Below are 27,439 nucleotides of genomic sequence, written 5' to 3'. Positions count from 1 at the left end.
TCCCCCTCTGTATCTCTTTCTGTCTATCTATCTATCTATCTATCTATCTATCTATCTATCTATCTATCTATCTATCTATCTATCTATCTATCTCTCTATCTATCTATCTATCTATCTATCTATCTCTCTATCTCTATCTATCTATCTATCTATCTATCTATCTATCTATCTATCTATCTACCTACCTATCTATCTGTCTGTCTCTCTCTTCCTTTCTCTACTTGGATATACTAAATAATGTAACCTACCACTGTGTTCATTTAACTGCCTCACCCAGGGGATGGAATTGTTTTACCTCATTCCAGTTTCCTGTTTAAGTTGTACATTCTGCAATAACAATATTTCTAATTAATTTTCATGGCACGTTATCTCAGAGGTTTGATCATTTAGTTATTTCCAGGAAATATCGTAACACTTCTGAACAGCCTGCAAATAAATGCAAAGCAGCTGATACATTTCTGAATGGTAACAGACAAATCATCAGTGATGTAACGTGTTCCCTTGTGCAGCAAGTTGACTCAATATTCTTGACATTTCGCTGTGTGAGTCTGGGTAGGAAGGCCTGACCTGGTCGTGAGAATCCCAACAGTTTTTGCAGGAGTTGTAGCAAGGGGAGAAATCAGTAGAAGAAGAGAAAGTGGCTGCCTAGAGGGTTTAATTTAACTCATTATGCCTAAAGTTTACAGTGGTACCTTACTGAAAACCCTTCAAGATTAAGCTAAAGTGCTTTGGACATGCTTGTAGGTAATTGAAATTCCACGTATGATCCCTTTGTGCTCAATTTCTCCTCACATATGTACAATAAACCTAGATTTCAAAATACATTATTTGAAACTCCACTTTTACCTGAATCTTATTAATGGTGCTAACATATGGAAAATTTAAGAAAATATATTTTTAAGTGCAGGTCATACCTTGCTTCATATATAAAAGCCTGTTTCCTTAAAATTGCTTTTCACAACCCAGATCACATCCCTTGATGTGCCTGCAGTTTTCAGTGCAGCCTTTAAATAATATTGGGCTTGAGGGTTGGTATAAAGGTTAAGGTGTTTACCTCACAAGCAGAAGATACAGGGTTTGATTCTCACCTTTGGAAGGGAAACTGTCTAGGCTTAAAATAGCCCCCAAAGGCAGCTAGCCTGGTAATTGCCTATAACCGCATGAACCTATATTATTTGCCATATAATTATATTCTAACATATTTAATTTTCTAGTACAGTTTTAGTGACTTTAACATGTGGTTACTATTTTGAGATTACAGATACCAAATGGGCACAGCATAGCAAGAGGAAAGAAGTGATGTAGTCCTTCCTGTCAATCAAGTTCTAAGGCTCAGAACTTGTACAGCGATGAAAATAATATCATCACCACTTCTTCACGGCACCTTTACCATTATGTGCATACGTATGGCCGAAGAAGTCTATGATTCTTACAACTGGAGTGGCTGCAGGGGAAGTTAGAGCACTAAAAATCTGCTATCATATTGCTGAGGGCATCTTCTTCATTTAATCTGTCTCCAGCAGCCATATGTATTTGGAACCACAAATAACAGATCCGCCCTTTGTCCCATTGTTAGCAGGTCATTGAGATACTGTATTTCCTGTTTCTTGAATCATTACTATATAGCAGCATGGGCTTACTGACTTAAAACATAAGCTTAATGAATGTTTTTTTATATATATATATATATATATATATATATATACATATATATATATATCTATATATATATATATATATATATATATATATATATATCTATATATATATATATATATATATATATATATATATATATATACTGTGTATGTCTGTGTGTTGCAGGGGACAGATGAAAATGTGATAGGCTGACGTAATGGATATCATCAGAAATATGAACTATATTTGATAAACCATTAAACAGGGCTAATAAAATCAGTATGTAAAAGGAAATAATTCCTCTTTATTTTTCACTGTATGTTTATTGAGATGTATGCAGCCTAGTTCTTGGCTGTTACAGCTGGCAAATTTTCATGGACAGAGCAAACTCTTCTGTGCAGCATATTCTGATTGTCTATATACAGATCCAGTTCACATTATATCTGAGTCTGTCTAATACTGCCAAATCATTTTCATTTCTGTTTACACAAAAGAGACAGAAATATTGCTTGTGTTCCACATTGCTACTAATTGGATACTTTGTAGGGGCTTCAAACTGTCCTGAGTACTAAACTTCAACATTGCCATATAGGATCATAATGCAAATATGTGTTTATCAGTGAATCTCTGCATAGTAATTCATGACTTAGGTCATTGGGTGATACAGTGAAGAGCTCTGACCCTTGCAGTTATTCTTTCATTATGCATTAGTATATTTGCATAATAGCTATGATGTATCATCTTTGTCCATTTGGAAACAATCAAGAAGAAACTGAGAGAGATTAAGGGAGAGATAAGGGAAGAAATGTAGAACTACAGAAATAAAAGCTAACCTCTGAGATAATTAGTGAACAGTGAATAAGTAAAACATTTACAGCTACTGTTTTCTTTCTGAAAGAATGTAAGCATCTTACCCGAATAGGAATGATGTGACTTGGACAATTCATTACTGGCAGGCCAGCGTCCATCAGCAATTGGCGCATATGCTTGACATTGCGTTGATGAGCACGCCGCAGTGCTTGCCCTTCTTCGCTCTTCAGGACACGTACTGACTCTAATGCACCAGCAAGAACCATAGGTGGCAGGGAAGTAGTAAAGATGAATCCAGCAGCATAGGACCGCACAATATCAATCAAAGAGGCGGTACTGGCGATATAGCCACCAACACATCCAAACGCCTTGCCTATAGAAAAGAATCCCAGCCCCAAGGGAAAAAAATTATGACAAAGCCGGCCAAAATTCAAACTTTACAGAACTAACACACTAAGGATATTCTAATAGCACACTACAATTGTTTTAAATCTTTGTTAGCAGGAAGTTTCTAGTGTTATTGACACTTTTTCTCTTCTTTTTCTCCCTGTCACATGGAGGTGCCATTTGAGACATCACAGACTAGTAGTCATGAGCCCATTTTGCAGTCTTAGTACTTCTCAAAATAACAGGAGAAAAATGGAAATTCACTAAGGCCAGACCTGAAAACAGAACATCATTTCCATGAATATGGTTAGGAAATAAGGCTGCCATAATGCATTCCATGTATATTTTGAGTTTTCACTTATGGACATCTCAGCAGTAGATGCTGTTAACCAGATTGCAATATAAATATTTTTATTAAGTGCTGTTTTAACATGCAGCTTTAATATTCTAGTTTTTCAAAAACACTGTTCAGTTCATTTAACTTGGTTTGCAGTGCAACAAAAGTGATTAAGTGCAAAATCACGCTTCCACAGGCTGTTATTGCACATATTGTATCTGGCTTGCTGGAGTGAAATATTTGTAGTATCTCATGCCACACTGAGCACTGTAAGAATAACATTATATTCTGTCAAGTCCTGTGATATATTTTTGGTAAAGTATAACAATCACACACACACGCACGCACACACACACACGCACACACACACACACGCACACACACACACACACACACACACACACACACACACACACACACACACACACACACACACACACACACACACTCCTCTACCTATACCCAATTCACCTATTCATTCTGGGGAATGGGAGCTGGGCATTCCCATGTCAGGACAGAGCCCTACGGCCCATTCATTCCTGCCTGAGTATGCCATTGTCCCTCCATTCCCTGCTAACAATCATGTGGTAGGAAACAGACCAGCTTGCTTCTTCTGAGAAACTCTTGTCCACCGGGAGAATCTCTCTCCCCTTCAGAAACTCTTCTGAGATCTGCTATGACTGTCTCCTGCAGGGAAGAATGCTTCTATATGCTGAGCCGCTGTCATCTTATGAGTGTGAATGAATTCAGACAGCCCCAGGGTTGGCTGACTGAAATGCTACTAGATTTAACTCCTGGTACTCCTACTACATGTCAGCCATGTGGCAAGCCAGAACCCCCTTCCTCCCCTCAGGATGGGTGAGTCATTAGTGTCTGGTCATTTCCATCTTCCCTGGCCAGCTCCCAGAGGCAAACAGGCTGCTAATTGAACTCAGGTCACCTGTACAATAGTAAAGGCTATGGAGCTGGATCTTTATAAAATTATATTTTATGTACTGTAACCTTTTAAAACTCAATTAGTAAATAAAATGTATGCATGTATAGCACACAGAAAGCCAAATACATCTTTATAATTTGAAAATAACATGAGCAATCAGTGCACAGTAACAATAAAATGTAATTACAGAAAGAAACAATAATTTCATTTTGCAATCCTGCAATAAAAACAGTTTTATAACAAATAAGTTATGAGTTTATTATAGAATAAAATCTGACAAAAATCAAAACCTAAGATGTCAATCTGGGCACACTAGGGGACAAATGTAGAGTCCTTTTGTAAGTGTCACATTACATGGTCACATTCATATTTCACACATCATGTCCAGTTACTACACAGAAAGGATGTTATAGCTTACATTTTACATTCAGCAGTAATGGTTTGAATCAGCTTTACTTTTCTTGAGTGCATTATTATTTTTCTATTTACTTTCTTACTTGCAGATGTCTTTGATGATGATAATAATAATTTCGATATAATACCCCACCAGTGCTTGAGGAAAAATAAGTTCAGTGCACAGTAAGTAGAAGTAAGCCTAGAAAATATGAATATGTTTGGTTATCTTTTCTATGTATTTTTTACTTGTATAGTCCAATATAAAGATGGTTTGCTGGATTTTGTCTAGTCAAGAATGATGAACTCCAGTGATTTTTTCCTTAACTTTAACTATCAAGTTTTCCATTGCTTTTGCATTCATATTTTAAACATTTGAAAACTGGGTTTTGTCTTACATTCAATATAAGCTTTTCTATGGTATGGGATCACCCTGTGATCTCTATACCATTAGGTGAATACTATTTGTAACTTTCATTGCTATTGTATTATTGCTATCACTTCTGCAGCACCGGTGACTCAAATAGCCCTCTTCTATTAACGTCTATCACATTGCTACCATCTTTTTTCTAAAACTCTCCAAATGTTAATTCCCTCTCAACTTAAAACATATGTCAGCAAAGCTTACATTATGATCTGAACAGCACGGGCTCATAGAAAGCAAAATAACACATGTACTGGTTTACTAAATAAATACAGCACAGTTCATTTGTTTTAAAAGAGAAAGCCCTGTGATACTGTCTAGACTGGGTCTGTGCAAGGGTGGGAAATAAAGAGGCAGGCAGCTCCTCATACAGTGGGTACCATGCTGTCCAGCTGTCTCCCCTGCACCCAGGCCATGCATTGATGCTACTAGCTTAGTAGTGTTAGATGTTTGCTGTGGTATTGTGAGACCATTGTGTGGACCACATCACTGGCTTCCAGAACATGATAGACTAGCAACAGTAACCTGCACCTTTCCTTGAAGTAGCTGCCCATTGGCCCACTTAATACAACCTCTCCCAATTAACCCTTCAGCACCTGGATTGTTATTTGATCCTTAATCATGAATCCCACAGGTGCATGTTTTATCTCTGAAGCAACACGACAGCTTAGTTCACCTTAGTTCTAGTTTTTCTTTTACTTACTTTTCCAGTCCTGGATATCTTAAACTACTTGCAAGACTTGTTTCCCTCCTGTGCATATTTTACTTTATTCCCTGTTTAATACTATTTGTAGATCGTTACAGACCCCCCCCCCTTTCTGTCACATCATGATTTATTTAAAATGACTAAATATCTCGGTTCTTGATTTGCTAGACTGCTGCAGTGTATTCTATCATACGGCACTGAAATTATGCCATATCACTTTCCTTTCTTTGCTTTTCTGTCTGTGTTGTGCCTAAATATGGTCCATGATGTGCATTGTACCCACCTAATTAACAAAATTGTAAATAAAGTAACAGAAACACGTGGCTAATCATTAGTTATTCCCTTGCAGGAGAAATATAGAATACACTTATGGTTTGGTACAAGCTGCAGAGGAGACAAGAGATGATTGCTGTGGTTCTGAAACCTATGGAGCAACTTATTTTATATATGAAGAGAAATACATAGCAATACCTTGCTAAACTTAAATAGTTTCATCTGCTTGGCCTTATGAGATAGCTGAAAATCTTTGGTTGTATCACAAAGGATAAATTAATTGTTGATTCTTTACCAAGCATTACTTTTGTGAATAATCTGTCCTGTAGCTATTCTTCTGATCATGGCTAACCAGCTCTGTTCCTCCTGCTTTTCTATCTGGTGGGTTTGCTCTTTCTTCACTGCTATGCTTCCTCACTTATCTATTCCCCTGAAGTGCACATCTTACACAGACTCTGCTGAGAAAATAGCCTATGTAAATTCAGTCTTCAGTTGTTCCTGGCTGGTCTTATGGCTTCCTGGGCCCATTCCTGCATCCAGAAAACCAGCATTACAAGTAACCTTTCAGCTACACCAGTGGGGTTCCACTGTTTTTCTTTTTCTTTTAACCTAAAAAAGTCATAACAATACAAACACTCTGTGAAGAAATATGTTTACATGTAAAATGCTAGATGAATAAAGAGAAAATTCTTTACTGTCACTGACTGGTGTTTCAGCAAATGCAGCATTCAGTATTGTGAAAACTGTAGGAAATCATTTTGCGGGGAGGCTACTTGTTGCTGGACCCCTCCTGTTTGTGCATTAATATATTGACTTACAAAGCAAATTTATAAATAATGGGTGTTCTGTCATGCAGTGGTCAGTAACTTGGGAATGTATGTAGGGTTTCTGACTAGTTTAATTTCTTCAGATAGTTAGGATTTTTTTATGTATGCACTCATTTCATAAATTTAATTTCCCCCTGAACTATAGACAATACTCTGTGTTATATGTCATAGAAGCTGAGAAGCTTTCCCATACTGTGTTTAATCTTAGCATGGGTACCTCTTGTCATTGTAATAAGCTAAAAATAGCATTACCACTCCGCCTTCAGTTTAGTAAAAATACTTACTGCGTATCTAAATATTCAACTGCCTGCCTCAGCACTGTTTAATGAGTGTCTGTCTGACTTCATGCAGGGCATAGGAAACATAATGAATTTAGACAGAACTAAAGCTAGAAGAGTGATAACATATAGAAACGAAGAGAGACCCAAGAATACCAGAACTGCAATCTGAAAAGGTGGGGGGGGGGGGGCAGGGATAACTTCACATCAGCTCGTCCAGATGTGCGGGTCTGCACCTGAGGAATGGCAGTCCGGGTGGGGGGGCAGGGATAACTTCACATCAGCTCGTCCAGATGTGCGGGTCTGCACCTGAGGAATGGCAGTCCGGGTGCAGAATATACAACTGGAGGTGTCAGGCTGAAGAACACAGAGAAGGAAAAGGACCTGAGCCTAACCATTAGGCTCAGTGTGACAGTACATGTGAAGTACAATGAATAAAAATAAATAAATAATGCAAACAACTAATGAACTAAACTTTTATTGTCTAGTGCTTTGACAAATACAAGCTTTCAGTGTGACAGGATGTCAGCAAAGCCAAGCCAGATGTTTTGGTATGTGTGTGTGCTGGACTAGAATCAGGAGATAAGAAGGTTATAATGCCCCTGTATCAGGCATTAGTTAGGGTGTAGGAGGAGTAATATGAGGATGTTATAGGGTGGGGTACAACTTGCTGAAGAGACCTGAAGATAACACATATACATGACAAAAATGCTCCACCTTTTCACTAAAAAAGGGGAGGATAGGGCACAGTTGTATTGCATAAAGCACTAATGGCTAAATGAAATGGGATTACCCTGGCAAGCTAGAATGTGCCGTGCAGGAGGTGCATGGCCAGTGGATAAAGAGGAATGCGTTTTAATCTCAATATGAGAAAATATTTTTTTTTCACAGAAAAGATGAATGGCAGAAGGAATCAATTGCCAGTAGTCATTGCAGAGGTTGAAGCAAAGACAGCTCACAGCTTGAGTAGAGCTTAGAGGACTGGTATGAGGAGGGGGCATCTGCCCAAGGCTAGCTGTAACACTCAGGTTGACAGGACAGACTCACTGCCTCCTTCTGGTTTATGTAATGTAATATGGTTCTGTATACATGAAAGGACATTAAACACTTACTGTGAATTTTACATTAGAAAATGTCATTGCTTGGCTGAAAGTATAGCTATTAGAGACAATAATCAGACTCATTGTGAAATCACAACCAACTAGTCTAAACATTTATTGCCTGTTGAGCTGGTATAGTCCTGGATGTAGCTGACATTTTTAGTAACCAAGTAACTTCAAGTATGATCAGAACACTGAATTTCCATTTTTCTGGGAAAATACTGGCAACTGTGTGTGTGTGTGTGTGTGTGTGTGTGCGTGTGTGTGTGTGTGTGTGTGTGTGTGTGTGTGTGTGTGTGTGTGTGTGTGTGTGTGTGTGTGTGTGTGTGTGCGTGTGTGTGTGTGCATCTGTGTGTGCATGTGTATACATTAAAAATAAAATAAAATAAATTCACAACAATGACTGGAAATTACCTTCAAAAATCAATCATGTCATAAAAATGGAATTTAATTTTAATGAGAACTGTAAGTCAGTGTCCCTGAGTATACTTCAGACACAGGTGTCTGGTTAAGTGACCTACTTGGAGTCAGTCACACAGTGGATATATGGATGCAGAAGGGCTTAAACGGATGATTACATGATAAAACTCCTTAGCATTTCACAGGATTAATCATCTGGGATAAAGTAATAGAATTAAGACTCACGTTTTTTTTTTTTCAAATAAACCCAGTCATCTGTTAGAATAATGTCACCTAAGTAAACCACAGTTTACTCAGTGTATCCTTTTAAAACCCTCAGAGACATTTAACTTTTTCATCAGCCTCATATTAACCTACACACTTTTCTAGACAACAGAAAATGATTATAAACAAAAATACAGATTTTAATTTCTCTTGAAAATGATACTTTTTTTGCTTGTTGGTTTTACTAAACTGCAAAAATAATTGTTGGCATGCCTGCTTCTTTTCAGACGTAGTCCAAAAGAACCTCCTGGTTAAGTGACTTGCTGTGGGTCACACAGGAAGCAAAGTGAATAAAACCCAGAAGTCAGGACTATAAAATAAAAAAGTAGCTCAATCATTTATGGTAAACTGCTGCAGTTATAAATTTATTTCTCACATTAACCTTATTCATCATTTTAAAATCTAGAGACATTCCTTTTTATGTGTCTTATACAGCCTACCAACTTTTTAGACAGCAGAAACTATAAACAAGGCACAGATTTTATGGTCTTTTTTCTTGCTATTTAGTTTTACTAGATTGTCGCAAAATAGTTTTAGAAGTCAAGACAAATATAAATTCACTACTGCAGAGTGACACTGCCAAATTTATGTACTTCAGCTGTCAGTCTGCCAGTCCTTGCCTTTTTTTTTCAAATCTGTCCTGCTTTCTTAAAAAAAAGAGTTCTTATTGGACCAAAATATTTTGCATCATTAAACTCCTGACGTAATCCAGAAGTCAAGCTACAACTCAGATTGCTTATCTTAGTCTCTCACCAGTGTGAGGCTACACCCACAATTAAAGGGGGCTGTGGGGTGGGGTGGAGGATGGGCTCTTTCAAGTGCAGCAAGAAGACAGCTGCAAAACCAGATATCAAAATGTGGGAGGGCTGCTTCTTGGAAATACTGTTCTTAGCCCCTGATGATAGAGAGAAATGACTGGGTGGGACTCTAAAAAACATCCTTTCTTCAACTTGCAGGGCTCCGAGAAAGGACTTCCTGCATTTAATCAGAAGGAGTCTTTATTATGATGCTGGAATGTAAATTGCATTATGTAAGGGAAGAGCCATTTTCAAACATCTGGATTTGACAGGAACAGCTGTTGTATGTCACAATATATACTTTTAGAATTCCGAGTCACCTGACTACAACAGCATTATATGTTTTATAAGAGTGATCACATGTGTTGGTGAGGTGACAGTAGTGATAAATGATGAACATGACATAAATATAATTTTCAGCTAAAGTACCATTTTATATCATGTTCCATGCAGTTTTTATGTTTCTAATAAGGTGTTACAGAAGTCCTTCCCCTCTGGTATTTTTTCAAGTACATTACTGTTTACTTTGCACATCATCCTTTTTAACACATTTATTGAATTATCACTTAAGATACAGGCAAACATACATTTATATAAAAGAAAATAAACCATGTTAATACATTCACAGTTGCAAACATTATACATCACATATGTTCTTTTCTACAATTATCATCAATCCAGCGTTACATAAATCGAGTTCCTACCTTCCCCTTTAACCTTATCCTTCCTCATTGACATTATTCTGCATGTATTGTTCACACAATTTCCATATTTTCTATGTAATTTACTCCTGCCATTTTCTGAATATCCAACTTTCAGTTATTTTCTCTCTGTTACAATATTCATTACTTCAAATACAGTTGGTTTAGACTTTGATTTCTATTTTCTAGTAATTGCTTTTTTTGGCAGCTACCAGAATTAAACCTAACAAGGCCTTATTATGTCTAGGCAATTCAGATCCCGTACCCTAGCTCAAAAGAATCATTTCCAAACTTACACCCATTTAGTCACCCAGTATTTCTGACAGAGTACACTGAAGGGCATTTTTTAAATCTGCCAACTCATTATACTCCTAAAATATATGTTCCCACTTACCTCTTTGTCCCTAATCACATCTACAACATTTGCCAACTACCCAAGGAAAAATTCTTTGGAGTCTACTTGTGGTATAAAAATACCACTGCAAACACTTCCAAACAAAAGTCTTAAATCTTCTAGACTTTGTCACATCATTTCTTTTCTTCATGTTTTCTGATGTCCTTTGGGATCAGCTACAATAGTGTTGCTGAGGTGTAAAGAAAGGGAGACAGACAGAGAGAGAGAACAAACACTAGATATGACAGTTACCAGTAAAACTCAGGTAAAACTTTGCTTTATCCATGATACCACATATATCTCTAGGTCAGTTTTTTTTTAGGGGATCATAAGCCAGCACTAACAAGGGCAGCCATGGTGGTACAGCGGTTAGCGTTGCCGCCTCACAGCAAGAGGTTCTCCGGTTCGATTCTTGGCTGGGGTGCCTGCTGTGCATAGTCTACATGTCCTCCCTGTGGTTGCATGGGTTTCCTTCGGGTGCTCTGGTTTCCTCCCACATTCCAAATACATGCAGTAGGTGGATTGGACACTCTAAATTGGCCCTAGGTGTGAGTGTGTGCATGTGTGTGCCTCCTGTGGAATGTTGGGCACTGAGCTGGCAACTCGACACCATAAAACTCCACTGACAATCATGAGTGGACAGATGATCCATTGTGGTGACCCCTAACTGGGAAAAGCTGAAAGAAGAAGATTAGCCAGCACTAACAAGATGTGATGGAAAGCATTGCTTGCTAGATATGGTAGTTGGTACAAAAACATTTTCTAGGTAAGCTATTATTTTGCTTGCTAGCAGTTATAATTTTGCAGCTATGGAGACGATGCATTGTGTATTAGGTGGGTAGATAGCAGACAATACATAGTGTGTATTAGGTGGGTAGATAATACAAAATAGTAATTCCTAGAACATACTGTCTGCATTCCACCTTCTCTCTCCTGTCACTCATGACATCAGAATGAGTCATACCCCACAACTGTCCAGATTACACAGAATGTCCAGATTTTTTGACTCATATTTTTGTCTGTTGCTCATAAAATTTGTGGTTTTCTGGCAAATCACTGGGATGATCAGAGGATCGAAGTCACCTTATAACAACATACATTTGAGTTTCAGACTTCATACCCTTCAGAAAAACATATGCTAACACAAAACCTGTTACTCTAGCAACTTTCTAAGTTTATAAGAGCAATATTTAAAATCTGTCCCTATTTTTGGGCATTTGTCCCTTCATTTTGTCAGGCTTTGTCCAGATTTCTCGTGCTATCAGGTTGAGAGGCATGGAATGAGTCATACTCCCTTTACTGCTGCTGAGACCAAAAATCAAGTTAGTCAGGATGAAACATACCTAATAGGTTACTCCTATTGTGTGAGTGATGTTTAACACCTACAGTATTTAAGCATAGAGAGACAATGATTTTGATTAAATTGTGTAAATGAATATATGCATTTATTCCTGTAGTATATCAGTCTTTCTCATACATCTGTACTTTGACCTGCATTCAGCCATTTGTTTTCTTCACTTTTTATTATTATTTTTTTAATCTCCTCACTTCCTGTAAAGAAAACTTTGATTCACTAATCACTAACTACTTATTTCTCATTAGCAGTGCCCCCTCACTCTTTTACAATCAGAAGTCCTCCTCCAGGCATTGTATGCATTTAGCATAACCTCCTGGGGTTGTATAGATTTCCGCTGAGACTGATTTACTTCTTGGCATTTTTTTCTTTTTTTGAGCATCTTGGTCGGCATCCAGATAAGCAGTAATGACTGGTTGTGTGGCTATCATTTATATGTACATGAATACAAGACAGCCATTGAATCTCCCACCTGTTTCAGCTAGCACCTCTAGCATCCCCTCGCACATTCCCCTCTTCCATCTTGGCTTTTTCTATTTTATCTGTCACTTACATTTTGCTGTCTGGCTGCCCCAGCTGCAGTGCCCTAGTAGTCAAAGAAATGCAGTGACACCATCATAACAAATATGCTCCCATATATTCATTACAAAATGTCAGACGGTACTTGTCCATATTTGTTTCTGAGACTTCATATCTTCTAGCTCTCTGTCAAAGGATAGTCAAGCATTTGACATCATCTACTACCCACCTTATACAAAGGAGATAGAGATAGCCAGTGCAGACTCAGTTGAACCACACCTTATCTGATTCTTGAACCTGTCATGGGCATTTTTGATGGACATGCAACCTCTTTGTTAGTAGGTCAAGTGTCGGTTATTTTTCACATCTTTTCTGGCTTCATTGTTCTCTCTCATGTCTGCTACTGAATGTTTAAGCTTATATAATTTCATGAACCAGCTGCATTGACTTATTTAGGTTTGTTGTGTTCTGCGTCATTTGGTAGTCTATAGAAGAACCAATATATCAATGCAGCATTTAGTAGGAGTGAGTCATTGGTATTCTGCTTTGGACATTTTTTCTCATTTTCACCCTGCATCACATACATATGAAGTGATAAAGACTAAGGCAGTAATCCAGGCGTGGCTGTATATGAATTGGCCCTTAGGAAGGCCACTATCAGTACAAGGTATTTTGTGAGGGCCTTCTGTGTACTAGAGAGCCCAAAGGGTAAAGAGGTAAGCTAGAAGTGGATGTCCCCTGGTCTGAACCTGAGAAATCTCCTCTGCTTTTGCATTAGGGCAATCCTTGAGGTCTAGAGTGATAATGAATGCTGCAGGTATTAATAAGGCAAAGGGGATATAGAGTAAGCTTCTTAAACTTAACAACCTGCAGTAAGAAATTTAGTTTTGAAAGGTCCAAACAGGCCTCCAGGTCTGTCTTTTGCACTGACTAGGAATAGCCTGGAATAGAACTCCTTTCCCTGTCCTTCTGGAAGAATGATTTCTAATGCTCTGTGGGCACACACAGTGTTTATTACAGACAAGGTTAGCTTCATGCAATCTGGTGGAAATGGGGGCATCCCCATGAAAAATCGAAAGATCTTGAATTGTAGTTTGGAACCTGAAATACTATATCTAAGACCCATTTGCAATCCTCATCCAATTTTTTCTAAAAAGGGTTGGCCAATCTCTTGGGAAATAGGGGAAGGGGTGTGGCAGTGGTAGAGAGAGGAAGTAAACCACCGTAGTATGAATGTTGTTGTAGTGAGGAATGATTGATGGGCCCTGTGGAGTATTTGTCAGCAGGCCTTTCCAACCTACCTTTTCTCATTCCTTGCTGGTTTTTTTTTTTTTTTTTTCCAAAAGCTTCCTTCTGTCTGTCTGCTGACCTCTGGTCTAACAGATGTAGAAGGCCCATTTTTAAATGGCTAATTGTTGGTGTACTTGGGAATGGGGAATGGAAGATCATCTTTGTTGTTCATAGGTAAACACTAGGTTAACTGCCCCAAAGGGCTATTTTAAGCTTAACCAGTAATCAGAGATTAGAATCAAACCCTGTGCCTTGTGTTTATGAAGTGAAGACAAAATTTCTTGTGAGAGGACTCAGTAGGAGATTCCAGTCTAAGAGGCCACAACGCAGCTATCCTTTCACATCCACTAGAAGAAGCTGAATTCTTAACCAGGCATATCTCCTAATGATGTATCCCATAGCTGATGCCCTAGATTCTGTATCTACAACATAATGCTCACATCTTATAACATGTTTGCCCATCTTCTGTGCTGTCTGGGCCAGCATGAAAACCTGAACTTTTAGGGTCTCATCTTTTCTTTCTAAGGCAATCTTCTCAATTTACATCAAGCTCTTTCCCTGCACTTAACCATGGGATCTGACAATTAATTGTAGTGTCAGTGGCATTAGAGGTAGCACATTTGCTTTTGGTGCAGAAGGCTGTGGGTTCTTTTCCTGCACCAGGTGGATCAATAGTTGATACTGCAGTGTAGCATAATGGGAGTGCTGCACTCCTGAGTGTATCATCTTTCTGATGAGATGTTAAATTGAGGCCCTATCTGCTTGACTTGGTCATAGCTCAGGTGGATGTAAAAGATCCAACAAAACTTATCGAAAAGAGAAGGGGAAGTTCCTCAATGCCCTGGCAAAGTTTCCCCTAATGGTATTAATACCACCTCAGGTCTCCCCTGAAAAGAGGTCATAAGTATAGTGGGACTAACCTGGTCAACAAAGGATAACTAATTAAATAATGGTTCAGAAGGTAAGGATGGCAGATGTGTTGACTGCCTCCAACAATGATATCTAATAGCCTACTCTCTCTAGCATTTAGGAGAGTACTGGGGACTGAAACCAAATTGGAGCCCCTGGCTACGTCAAGTAAAACCATGGTTGGATCCACCACTGTATTCTTATGAAGGTACTAGAAAGCCTGTTAAAACATGCAGGGCTTGCTTTTTTTTGCCATATTATACATTGCCTTTATATCATGTACGTAATGGAGGAAAAACTCCAGAAATGTGTTAGACACTGTATAATCATATGAAGATAAAATCTTATATGCATATTCCACCAAAAGTTGCTCATTAACTTAAATATGAGGTAAAATAAACACCACACCTGTCAGACTGTTTTTGCCTACTTTTTGGATGACTCAGTCACAGAACTGAATCAAACTAGAATAACAAGAGCTGTGATCCATGAAGCCATGCTGAGATTGTTTTTGTCTACTTTTCGGATGACCCAGTCACACGACTGAATCAAACTGGAATGACAAGAGCTATGATCCGTGAAGCCATGCTGAGATTGTTTTTGCCTACTTTTCAGATGACCTGGTCATAGAACTGAATCAAACTGGAATGACAAGAGCTATGATCCATGAAGCCATGCTGTTCATCATCAGCCATGCAATTAGCACTTGGCAACTCCAGCAGCCTGACACAGAGAATCTTTTCTATGACACTTCCTACCTTGGAATAGAAGTCAGACTAACAAGGTTTTTTTTAGCTCCTTCCTAGATCCATGCAAAGTAATTACTGTTGTCAACCTCTAATATTTTGGCACTATACAGAGTGCTAAAGATAGACAATGACATTCTGCCGATTTCATTGAGAATCACTTCCAACTATTTTAACACTAGAATTAGAACATCTTCTTTATTGTTTCAAGCACATTTGAGTTTCTTCAATGAGTTCTCTGTAATCAATCTTCCTTCTGCTGATTTGTTCCCATCTACACCCGCTTTGCTTTCCCATTCTGACACTATATTTTATTCACCCTGTGTAACGCAAAGATGAATAATTCATTCGGTCATTCATGTTACCAATCTACATCATTTTCAGACATTACTCACTTTTAGCTAGAACACTCTCCTCCCAATTATTCTTATGCTCTTTGATGTACATGAAAAATGCATGTTGCACACCATTTTCATCTTCCCAGCCACCTTCGTCATTATGGCTCAGAAGCATAGTGAGGGTGGGGTGAGAGGGGCAATTGCCCCAATTGCAAAGGGTTTTTTTCAAACACTTTTATTGAAATATCACTTGTGACATAGGCAAATTTACATTCATATAAAAGTAATCAAACTATATTTACATAACAAATATTATACTTCACATATATTGCTATATATCATATAACCTAAGCAATATTACATAAATTATTCAATTCCTGCTCTTTTTTATAAACAAGAAACATTGCAAAGAGTCAGGGAGCACAATGGACCATCCTTTATTATGATCTCTCTCACTATAGTGCAATACCGGGTTTTGTGACTAGTCCCTGGACGTGTACCGAGACTAGTGGCATCCCATGCTACTGGCAGATTCTGTTGGGGCAGTCTGTGCTGCCCACCATGGAGTCCTTTAGATGCATGAGCAGTAATGGGGGTCCCCGTGCTGCCCAGGTATAGTTCTCCCTTTTTCACGAACTCATCTGAAGTAGCACATTGTCTATCAGCTAACCAGATCCTCATGTCCTCAGGCAAAGTGCTAAAGGCTTGTTCCCTCACCAAAAGGTCTGCCAGGCCTTCAAAAGTGGTGACCTGAAATCCACTCACCCAGCTATGAAAATAAGTGCTCAGTTCAGCAACATATTCACACACACATTCATCTGCCTTGCATCTGTGCTCACAAAACTTTTTCCTATACATTTCAGATGTTAGCTTAAAACATTCTAAAAGACATTTTTTTACAACAGTATAATCAAAAGAGAGTCAGGCATTTGTGATATACAAGTTACAGCTTTCTCATGGAGTAAGGAAGTCAGGAACCGTACCCAGAGCCTTTGGTCAACACTATGCTGTTTGCATACCCTCTCAAACATATGAATGAAACTATCAAAATTATCCCCCTCTTTAAATTGTGGAAGAAATTTACTGAGCTGTTGTGCTTCTGGGGTCCAGTTACTTCCTTCCCCATTACCTCCATCACTCTGGTGAAGAGTCATCATTTCCCTCTCATGCTTCCTCTGATGCTCCTTTTCTTTGGCTTCTATCTCCAAACGCTTGGCCTCCAACTCAAGTCTCTTCAGCTTCATCTGGATTTTTAAGTCCACTGCAGAAAGGTTGAGCTGTCCATTCTCCGAGGAAATTGTATCTCCACTGCCAGTCTTGACTGTCCTTTGCAGAAAGGTTGAGCTGTCCATTCTCCGAGGATATTGTAACTCCACTGCCAGTCTGATTGTCCTCCTGGATGCTGTTTTCTGATGCAGTTGTAACCAAGGCTGCAATCAGGTCTGCCTTAGTCAGGTTTCCCTGCACCAGTCCCCTAGCCTGGCACATCTCCACCAGCTGGCTCCTTGTCAGCTTTTCATACTCCTGTACTGACATGCTGCCTGCTCACTCTGGCTAACTAAGCTTCTTTTTCTTCTTCTTCTTTCTGCTTTTCCCAGTTAGGGGTCACCACCACAGCAGATCATCTGTCCACTCATGATTGCCAGTGGAATTTTACAGTGTCAAGTTGCCAGCCTGGCACCCAACCTTCCACAGAAGGCACATACATGCACACATTCACACCTAGGGCAAATTTAAGCTAACAAAAGAAATAAAACAATTGTGATCCAAACTCTGAGTATTCACTGCATGGTTGTTTTAGAGTACAAAACACCTTCAGAGATCAGTGTACACAAGCTACAGGATTCACTCTACCCACACCACTACAAGACAGTTAGTATGTGAAGTGGATCCCACCACTGCAAACCACAAGTAAGGATATCTTATCCCAACCACTGCCACCACAATGTGATGGCCGTGCCCTGGCTCAGCAATCAAGGAGCCTCAGTCCTTAACACTAACACCAGGGAGGGCATCTCATATAAGAAGAAAGGATAACAAATACACACAGTAAAGTACAATTTCCTTTAAGTGCACACAGAGATCACAGTCAGTCTGGGGCTGGTTGCTCCCTTGCTCCCCAGTTCCTCAATAAGACTCCCCACTGGCACAGCTATAGGGTCCAGATCTCAGCCTAGCTGGCAAGCTAACCTCCAGTACCCTCTCTGTTCCACCAGTGCTTTGTGTCCCTGCCCAGGTATCTGACACACCACACACACTTTGAGATAAGTATTTATACTTCACAGACACTCCTGGGAAAGGCTGACACAGATTCTCCAGCTGTGCCCCTTTAACCAGACTATACGATAGTAATTACTGCCACCACCAGCTAATAATTATCAGCTACCCAAAGGCCCTTAAAAGGGTGTCCAATTATTATTGTGCAATATTATTATCCAATTGGTAAGTGTGACTAATCAGTCTAAGGCTTACAGTGGCTTTGTACAATAAACTCTATAAATATGCAATGTACTCTAGAGCTTAACTTAACTCTACACAAACCAGCCACAGGTAAACAGTTTTTAAAATATTTAATAATAAATAATTAAAAACACAAGACAATACTACTACACCACAATGCTATCCAAGAGTTCAGAGATCACACAGAAACTTAAAATAATTCTGTAGTACAGTTCTGACATAACCGAAAAACACTTAAGTCTAATCTTTACAGTCCTAGCTATTTCTACAAGAAAACATACTTCTAAAGTAACTTACTTTCATAAAGCAAGGCAGTGCTTCCAGTCTCTCTCAGCAATAGTTTTTAAGATCACTCACAAACATTTCTGCTGGGCTCTCCCAGATTACATCATTTTGACACTTAGGTTTTCCCAGTATACACGTTATATCATTTTGACACTTAGTCTGGAGTTTCCAGGCCAACAGACTACATTATTTAACAATCTAACACCTGCTCAGGAAACTACAACAATAAAAGGCATTTCACATGTACACTCTAGTAATTATTCCTTAAGTTAAAACAATAGAAAGAATGTGTTCAGCTAGCCTCTTTGGCACCACTATCTCTAGATCAAAGAGTATACAAGACATACTTTTAACTTCAAAAGAACAGATGTGAAATGCTTGGCTTAGTTTTCCTTACAGCAGATGGCAATGTGGATACAATCTTGAAGTTCATATTTTACAGTGTTTTTTTTTCATTTAAGAAACAAGCCTGTATTTTACATTTATATTTACAATGATAGAATTATGTATCAAATTCTATTTGACTAGGCTGGCAGCCTTCACCCCTTCTTCCCCAATCTTCACAGATGTAATTTATGCTTTTCTTCTGTCCAATTCCCTTCTTTGCAAAACAACAGTTGAGAAAAATGGACTCTGTCACCTCAAGTGATGTCTCCCCCTGTGTGACAGTTAGGTCTATTTCAATGACATTTTTCTTTTTGGTGGCGAGTCTCAGTCTGAGCCAAGCTTCTAATATGCTGTTGTTTCCTTATTAAATTCATAAGCAGGTACTTTCCAGTTCAATGCAGGAAGATTGGGATTCTCAGTGAGTAGGTTTCTCTTTCCATCAAACTAAGTTACTTTTTGTTTCTGTTACCATCACTTGTTCTTGCATTTCATAGTATGTTTGTCATAGTTACCAACCATGGTCATTCCCCTTCCCCCTAAAACCGCAAGGCCAGCATGTCAGCTTCTGCTTTTATTTCATTGTTGTCTTCATTAATGTTTTATACAATGCCTTTTAACCCATCCCACATGTACACTTGCACTCTGCTATCACTTTTACTTTCCCTGTCCTTGTGGTACATTCTGGTATTATTACATCCCAGTTATTATCCAGAGTTATGTAGGGTTTTGCTATACCTACAGTGTCTACACCTCCCTGTTTAAGTGAAGCACACAACTAATTAATTTTATCTAGGTTTATAATACTACAAAGCATTGCCTCCCACTTACCATTTCCTCTCTTGTTTCATTTTGTCTGACATGCTCAAATGGCTCCTCTGTACCCCTTGTTTTCCTTTCTGTTCCATTAGAACTGATGTACCGGCTATACCCTTTTCCCTATCCTTTTTTAAAGGAACTTTTATTTTAATTTATTTCTCTGACTGTTACAACTGACCTCCTTCCAAAGTTTATTGTTAAATGACTTTTATTTTAATTTATTTTTCCAACCCAAGCATTGAGCATCCCAATCCCGTTTAGATTTATTTGCACATGGTTTGTAGCATACATCATCTGATCTTTCCATGTATTTCCTTGGTCACTTATGTTTCCATAACCCTCTCTAAGCATCAGTCCCCAAGCTACTTATGACACTCTGTGGGTGCCCTTTAAAAGTCTGGGAATCATAACCATGATCCTCAGATCAACAAGAATTTAAGTGATACTTTTTTGGGAATATATGCTAGTTGTGAAATTTTAATATCTTGCATTAGTCACCTACTCTGGGGTATAGTAATACTGGATTTAGTATCAGGGGTGTGTGATACACAGCCCTCCACATCAGTGGACTGCAGGATGTAAAGCACCCTACATAAATGCTTTAAAGATATAACAAAGTTTGGGTCTATATTACGACATTGAAAACCCATATCATCGAACACCACAACATCAACACGTATAGCATGAACCGCAAATACGCTGAACCCCCTAAACTGCGAATTTTCAAATCTCGAACCATCATAGTCGGCCAACACCACCGCACGCTACATACTACATACCCAAACATAATAAATAAAACACGTACATACACTAACCAAACCCTACACTAACCTTTACATACATTACTATCTATGCACTTACCTTAACCTGCACCCTAGCCCTAAGGTCCGTAACTAGCACACACTTACCCTACAGACATATAACTAAACAAAACAAATAATCCACACACATACAGTTAACAAAACCCTACTTCTAACCCTACACTAAACCTTACATACATTACCTATCTATGCACTTGCCTTAATCCACACCCTAACCCCTAAGGTCTGTAACTATCGCACACTTATGGAGCTATACTGCAGATGGGCCAACCACAACACTTTGACATTTTGTGTTTCGCGGTTTTGAATGTTCACCGTTACCATAGTTCGCACTATACATGTCGGTGTTGTGGTGTGCTCTGAAACGGGTTTTCGATCAGGTAATATAGACCCACAAAGTTTGAGAATTCACTGCTTGTTACTGGGATCACACTTTTAATATTCAAAGCCACTTACAATGGGTAAGAAGCCCATGTCTCTAAACCTACTTCCTCCTCTGAGGACATCTAATGATGTTCCCCACCCCACTGCTGTTAGTTGCTGCTTGTGGATTACCTGTCCCTACTGAGAAGGACTGCCAGACCATATATAAACCATGACTTGGAGAAGGGAGTGCTAGGTATCAGACCCAGGCCTTCTCATCACCCTGGCCAGAATTTAATAGTTAGGTCACTAATTAAATTTGAGTCACTGATATTACAGATTCCTCTGTTCCTTTAGACTGGCACTGACTGGAGTAAAAATAGAAATGATAAACACCAATAATATGCCACTTAACATCCATAAAGAAAAGAACATGGTATCAGAGTACTCATGGAAGTATTAAATAGTATTTGTTTAGGGTCTTTCTACAAAGAAATGCAGGTTGTTGGACTTACAAATGTACATGAAAGATCCATCTAGGACATTCAGTTGTTTCAGTTGTTTTGCTCGGTCTTCTAGATAATAAAACCAGATGAAATGCTGTTCTAATATAAAAATCTAGTCATAAGCAAAGCAGCAGCATTGACCTACCGAGAGTTCCAGAAATGATATCCATTTTGTGCATCACTCCATCCCTCTCTCCAACACCAGCACCATGGGCTCCATACAGTCCAACAGCATGTACCTCATCCACAAAGGTGATTGCACCATATTTATGAGCCACGTCACACATTTCTTCTAGAGGGCTAATATGACCTATGAAAAGCAGGAAAGGCATGATGAAAAATGTAATGTTCAATGTGCACTTGTTGCTCTATAGTCCTCCACCCCCTCCATACTTCCACAGAGGTTTCGTAATACAGCACACTAAACTACCACTCATGTGACCAGTTAAGTTGTTGGTTATTTAGCAGAGTCAGAGTGTTCCTCAGCTTCACTTTCCTTATAAGGCACTCATAACACCAACATGCTTCTGTCAGTTTCTCTGTTAGTGAAGTTATACCATTTATTTCATTAATATAAAGCTAGCACAACTTAAAGAATATTCATTGTATTCTTCATACCAAAAGTTGTGAAAATTGTATGCATTCCACAAATTTCTTGTTGACTGAGGAGGAAGAGGAACTACCTTTATGTAGTACAAATACAAAAACAAAACTTGACCACAACTCTACCCTAGTACCAGTACTTCTTCCTGAGCTTAGCACAGGGTTTCCTGCAGTATAATGTATTACATCATACAATATATTTATTATCAATTCAGAATCAAGAGTATAGAATAGAAAGATGGCTGCACACTGATCAATAGCTTAAACTTACCTCTTGTAGTATGAAAACAGAAACTTAGAAATGACAGCTAGTGAGATTGTCAGCTGAATAAAAGTCAGTTACTGGCTATTAAGTTCACTACCTGGATGCCAGCAAAGACAACCTGAAAGAAAATCAACTAGAAAAGGTGAAGAGAAAACAGTAACAGGGAAGAATCCTGCAGCTGTTAAGCAAAATCTAGTTGAAGTCTAGCTTTGGTGTAAGACATAACTTCAAAGTAATCTAGAAGAAAATATAAGCTAAATGTGCTCAGAGCTGATTAAAATAAACTAAACATTGAATGAGTATATCAACTCAAATAACAAAAAACGGGGGAAAAATGGAAGAAGCTTTACACAGATATTCAGATGAGCTGATAAAGCTGCAAAAATCAAAGGTCAGAATAAAGAAAAAGCTATTTGAATATGAGATTACTCAAGAAGAGATGTTTCAAAAGTGATAGAATTAGAGGACAGAGAATACAGAGAAAAACTGAGATTTTCTGCTGTACCAGGAAAGCTAGAAGGAGCAGACTGTATTCATTTTATGAAGACACAGATAAACAACTGGACTGGTATTCCACAGCAGGAACTGTTAATTGAAAGGGCACACTGCATGTATGCTCCAAATCTGGCTATGAGAAAGCAGTCAATACCTTTATTAGTAAAGATGCAAGCTTACCAGCAGAAAGAGTTGATCCTGACAAAACTGGCAAAAGGGCAAATTATTAAAAGTTGGAGACAGTAGACTGTGGAAAATGATTATTCACTGTACACCAAGCAGAAGAAAAACACATTTATTCCAGTAATCAGTTAATGTCAAGAGGCAGGTGTGACAGTCAAGCTGCTGTATCCATCTGTCTTTAGAATATTTTTCCCTGGAAGTTCAAAGCCATTTTTGATGCAGAACAGGTTAAGAGGAAATGCAAAAGTCTGTCCAACAAAAAGTGAGTTATCAAGCAGAAGGGGACTCTACTTCTCATTCTTCTTATAACAAAGCCCATGGAAAGACTTTGCCAGTGAAACCTTTTCCACTGTTCCAAAGGAAAATGTTTGAGAGATGCAGAAAAGCATAGGAGCTGACCAGAAGAATCAGGAGTACTTTGGCATTGAACTGGAATCTGGAGTTAGGAGATCGATATGAAAAGGAAGATCAGCAACATGGAAAATAGGGAATAAATCTGAGACTACAAAGCATCAATCACATTTGTGAAATACGGCTGTATAAGAATAAGTGGGAAGAGTGGGCTTTCACTGACTTTGTTAAACTTGTGGAGAATGGAAAAGCATTTTCCTCACTTCATGTCATTAATGTTTGGAAGGACTTTGAGGGGAGGGGAAGAAGAAGATAAAAGGTAACTGCAAGTAAAACAATTTCTGTTCTTACCAGTATTTCTGTGAAACTTTTCACAATATAAAGTATTTTTAGTTCTTGTATGTGATAAAGTTTTTCCAGTAAGCATGCACCTTTTTTCTCTTCTTCCTCTTCTCCGTCTTTCTTATTTTTGGTAGTATGAAATGTAAAAATTGTAGTGCAAAAAGAGGAGAAATGCTAGACAAAAGTATTTTTACAGCACTAGACTGTAATCTTGGGTTGTTACAGTGGGGGATTGGGTATAAAAGTACAGATATCATAATATATGTAGAGCTGATATGTTTTCTTTTACTTTTGCATGGGTAAATGTCTGGATTAAGACTCTGTTTAATCTAATAACAAATTATATGTGAAAACAAATATATATGAGAACACCAAATGTAATGATGGCTTCTTCAAGGCTAAAAGTTAATGATTTCTGAAAGCATGCAAGTGGTTTTCACATCAGGGAAGGGGGATAAAGATAAAAAAGAACATTTACCAATCGGTGTCCATAAAAGCACATGAAATAACATGTCTTAGCATGGATAACCTCAATTTCATGTTCATTAGAACTTATGTTAGCAGCTGTTTATTTGGTACAAATATTCCTATTAGGAGGGGATAAACTTCATTATTTGAAAATGTACATAGCCATGTGTATTTGTATTATGTTAACAGGTTATGTGAGTGTTCTGGGGGGTGTTTAGTTTTTTGTTTGAGGGTTTATATTAAAACAAAAAGTCTTGTAAAATCTGGCACAGGTTCCAATGTTGATGATAAGAAAAAACTGTATAAAGGATTAACCTGCCAAACATTAATTGGTACATGTATACCAAAAGTTGGAAATAGACATTTAAAACAATGCCATGTATAATAGGTGGGAATAATTACCATCATGGCAAAACTTTCTGTATTATCTTGGAATGTGAATGGTCTCACAGGTATAGACAAAAAGGAAAGAATACTTAATTATATTAAGAAACATAGGATGTAAATAGCAATGATGCAGGAGAGACATTTGGAAAGAACTTATTATGTAAACCTGATAAAAAAGGATTTCAGTATGGATAGTCTGCAAAATATCAGGGAAAAAGAAAAAAGAGGAATACTTATATTAATTGCTAGGGAAGCTCTAGTAGTGATAGAAGAGGGAAAACAAGATAATAATGACAATATTTTTGGTAGTAAGGGGCTACTAGAAAGGCATGAGGATGTATTTATATTCCACCTTAAATTGCTATTATGGAGCTTAAAAAAACATTTGGAAAAATAATCAGCTTTCAGCAGGAAATATTACTTGTACATGGGGACTGGAATTTGACTTGCAACAATGAGGATGCATCTAGGGGGTCTTGAAGGAAAATATAAAGAAAGGTAGATTTCTGAAGAAATTTATGAAAATGTTTGATTTGAATGACATGAATTCAGCAGAAGGAACTTGGGGAGAATTTACATATTATTCATTAAAGTACAATAAATGGGCTAGACTAGACAGAATTATATTTCACATGAACATATGCATTTAATTAATAACTTTAACACACATCCAATGACTATTTCAGATCATGCACTGATAATCACTAAGATAAAATTGCAGGGTAAATAAAGTAAAGATGAGACACTGGCACTTCACCATCTACCTATTAAAAAGAGAAGAATTTGAGGAATGGGTAGTGGAAAAATCCAGAAGTTATTAAGGAAGACAAAAAGTAATCTACAAGTGGGATAAAATGAAACTGGAGTTTAAAAATAGGGTAGAAATAAAAGAAAAATATCTGGTTAAGCAGTAATAAGAATTATTTAGACAGGAATGACAAAGGTTAACATATTACAAAATAAGGGAAATCTCAAACAAGAAGAAATTCAACTGCAGAGTGCTAAAGAGCAAATAAGGCAATGCCTGGACAATATGGAAGAATTTAGAAAGATTGCTGTTAAGCAACTGTTTTTTGATAATAACTCCAGATCACAAAACCTTTGGCATGACAACTTAGGCAACAGAAAGTAGAAAGGTTTATTACCAAGCTTAAGGAGACTATAACAAGAAAAATAATTAGAGATCCTGTAGAGGTATTAGAGATATTTTGGAAATGTTATGAAAATTTATATAAAGCATAGAAGTGGGAAAATCAAGAAAAAGCTGGAATAGAAATAATTATGGAATACTTAAATATGCCAAGGTCAGAGGCAGATGTGGCCCAACAACTAACAGTTAAGATAGGAGGAGATGAGAGAAAAATTGTGATGTTTAATCAGTCTTCAGGAAAGTCTTCAGGAGCAGATGGTATTCCTGTGGAAGTTTGGAATTTAGGAGGAAAGAAAGCGATAAAGATCTGGACGATTTTAACAATATTTTAAAAGGTGGGGAGGCACCAACATCCTGGAAAAAAGCTGTGAAGGCTGTAATTCCTAACAATGGTAAAGACCCATCTGATACAACTTCATTTAGGCCTATTTCAATTTTAAACCATGATTATAAACTCTTTATAGGTATAATGGGTAGAAAGATGACAGAGATGATGGCAAAATTGATAGAAATGGACCAATGTGGTTTTGTGGAGGTGAGGCAAACATTTGACAACATTAATAGAACAATGATGATCCAGAGGGAAGCAGAATGTAAGAAAATACCACTATTATTGGTGGGTCTTGATGCAGAGAAAGCATTCAACAGAGTAAGCTGGAATTTTATTAGTGGGGCAGTGGAAGCATTTACATTTCCTGACAAAATAATAAGTTTAACTATAAGGATAAATGAAGTATTAGAGGCAAAAATGGGAGGGCTCCTCTCTGATAAGTTGTATCTGAGCAGAGAAACCAGGCAGGGATGTCCTCTTTCCTCTTTGTTATTTGCATTATATTTAGGACTATTGGAAAAGAAAATAAGGGACTCAGAAATTCAAAGATATAATTGGTATGGTGTTAAAGAAAAATTGGCTTTATTTGCAGATGGTATTATTTTGTACCTGATGGAACCAGAAGAGGACAACTCAGTGTTGTGCAACATTCTGAGAGAGTTTTGGGTTCTTTTAGGATATAAAAGTAATGAATATATAACAACTATAGCTATAAACCATGTAACCATACATTAATTGGTTCAGCAATACCTATATTTATGGAGACTTGATAAAATTAAGTATTTAGGAGTATGGATTATAAAGGATTCTGTTATGGCAGCTAAGGATAATTGGGAAGAGACTAAACAGAAGATAATGCAAAAACAGAAACTGGAAGGTCTTGCCTATAGTTATGGATAGCAAGATACAAGTAGTAAAATGTTTTTAGTCCCTTTAGTTATATACACATGTCATGCATATTTTTATCAGCCAGAGGAGAAGTTGTGGATAGTAATTAACAAACAATTGAAGGATTTTATTTGGGAAGGGAAGAGGGCAGGGGTCAAATGGGATAAGCTGATCCTTAAAATAGGACAAAGAGTTTTATTTGAAGGGATATTTTAGAACTAGACAGTTAAGGCTCTTATACATAACACAAACAGAAATATATAATTCAAAGTGGAAAAGGATGATGATAATGAAGCAGGGGGTAATTCAAAAAAATAAGGAAAGAATGGCATTTTGGATATAGATCCTTAAGGAGAATAACAACAGTCATTCAGAATATTATATTCATATACCAGCAGAAGGTATACTAAGAACTAAGCCAACATGGGAATGGAGAAATGAGATTCTGTCAATACGGATGACTGCAATTGGAAGTAGAGAAAATAGGTAAGACAGG

At 37.8% G+C, this 27,439-nt stretch overlaps 1 protein-coding gene across 2 annotated transcripts in view; it reads right to left on the bottom strand.

Moving 5' to 3' along the window:
• LOC122792914 (5-aminolevulinate synthase, erythroid-specific, mitochondrial-like) overlaps window positions 1–27,439 on the bottom strand; it is a 199,260-nt gene that overhangs the window by 31,047 nt on the left and 140,774 nt on the right. For both annotated transcript variants that reach the window (XM_044060480.1, XM_044060489.1), the window contains exons 8-9: window positions 21,626–21,790; window positions 2,553–2,821 (exon numbers count right to left, since the gene is read on the bottom strand). In XM_044060480.1, coding sequence (XP_043916415.1) covers window positions 2,553–2,821; window positions 21,626–21,790 — 434 coding nt within the window. The remainder of the gene's footprint in view (window positions 1–2,552; window positions 2,822–21,625; window positions 21,791–27,439) is intronic.

The sequence above is a fragment of the Protopterus annectens genome, chromosome 1.part0 (assembly GCF_019279795.1).
Source record: "Protopterus annectens isolate FY-2018-M chromosome 1.part0, PAN1.0, whole genome shotgun sequence".
Taxonomy (NCBI): Eukaryota; Metazoa; Chordata; order Ceratodontiformes; family Protopteridae; genus Protopterus; species Protopterus annectens.
This window is presented reverse-complemented; position numbering and strand designations above follow the sequence as displayed.